At 48.6% G+C, this 998-nt stretch overlaps 1 protein-coding gene across 1 annotated transcript; it reads left to right on the plus strand.

Moving 5' to 3' along the window:
- Positions 1-206: 206 nt before the first annotated feature.
- On the plus strand, positions 207-998 carry LOC142322761 (uncharacterized). The gene has a single exon (XM_075361835.1). The coding sequence runs from the start codon at positions 207-209 to the stop codon at positions 996-998; it is 792 nt and encodes a 263-aa protein (XP_075217950.1).

The following is a 998-nucleotide window of genomic DNA, read 5'->3' on the forward strand; positions in this document are numbered from 1 at the left end:
ACTGTTCAATGTAAAAGCGAGGTCAACCGATCTGGGCTTTGCATCAAATGTGGGCAAACAGGTCATCAAGCTGCTCAATGCTCAAATAAGGTGAAATGTGTTTTATGTGCGGAAAAACCTGGTTCTCAGGATACTGCTCACCGGTCTGGCGCTGGTCGGTGCCCGGTCTTCCAGGAAGCACTCCAGAAGCTGACAAATAAACGAACATGAAGATACTGCAGCTCAACATTAATCACTGTGAAGCTGCGCATGATTTGCTCATGCAGACAGTACGAGAGTTGAAAGTTGATCTTGTGTTTCTATCGGAGCCATATAAACATCTCACCGGGCAACCATGGGAGACAGACATCACCGCTAAAGCTGTCATTTGGTCCTGTGGTAAACTCTCCTTCCAGAATGTAGACAACAATGGCAGCGCCGGCTTCGTAGCAGCATCAATAGATGGCATCCGCTTCTACAGCTGCTACGCACCACCTAGCCTCTCCATTGCTGAATTTACTGACTTCTTGGATCGCCTGACCGAAGACGCGAAGCAACATCATCCAGTGGCGATAGCCGGGGACTTCAACGCCTGGGCAGTCGACTGGGGTAGTAGGCAGACTAATGCACGAGGAAGAGAACTACTAGAAGCTTTTTCTACACTTGATGTAGTCTTGCTCAACAGTGGTGACAGGCCGACCTACACCAAAGGTGACGCAAGCTCGATTGTAGACCTCACTTTTGTCAGTACCAGCCTTGCTAAAGGTAACTCCAACTGGAAGGTACTAGACATCTACACTGCCAGTGACCATCATGCTATACTCTGGGAAACGTCTAACGACCGGAAACTCAGAGGGCCTAACAAGCCATCTAACATCGTTGGTTGGAAGGTGAAATCCCTAGACCCAGAAGTATTGATAACAGCCCTCGATAGTGATCCGATAGAGACTGGATGTGCAGAAGAACATACTAAGACCTGCGGTACACTGGTGGAACGATCACATCAGCAACCTTCGTAA

This window comes from Lycorma delicatula, chromosome 4, assembly GCF_047948215.1.
Source record: "Lycorma delicatula isolate Av1 chromosome 4, ASM4794821v1, whole genome shotgun sequence".
Classification (NCBI taxonomy): Eukaryota; Metazoa; Arthropoda; class Insecta; order Hemiptera; family Fulgoridae; genus Lycorma; species Lycorma delicatula.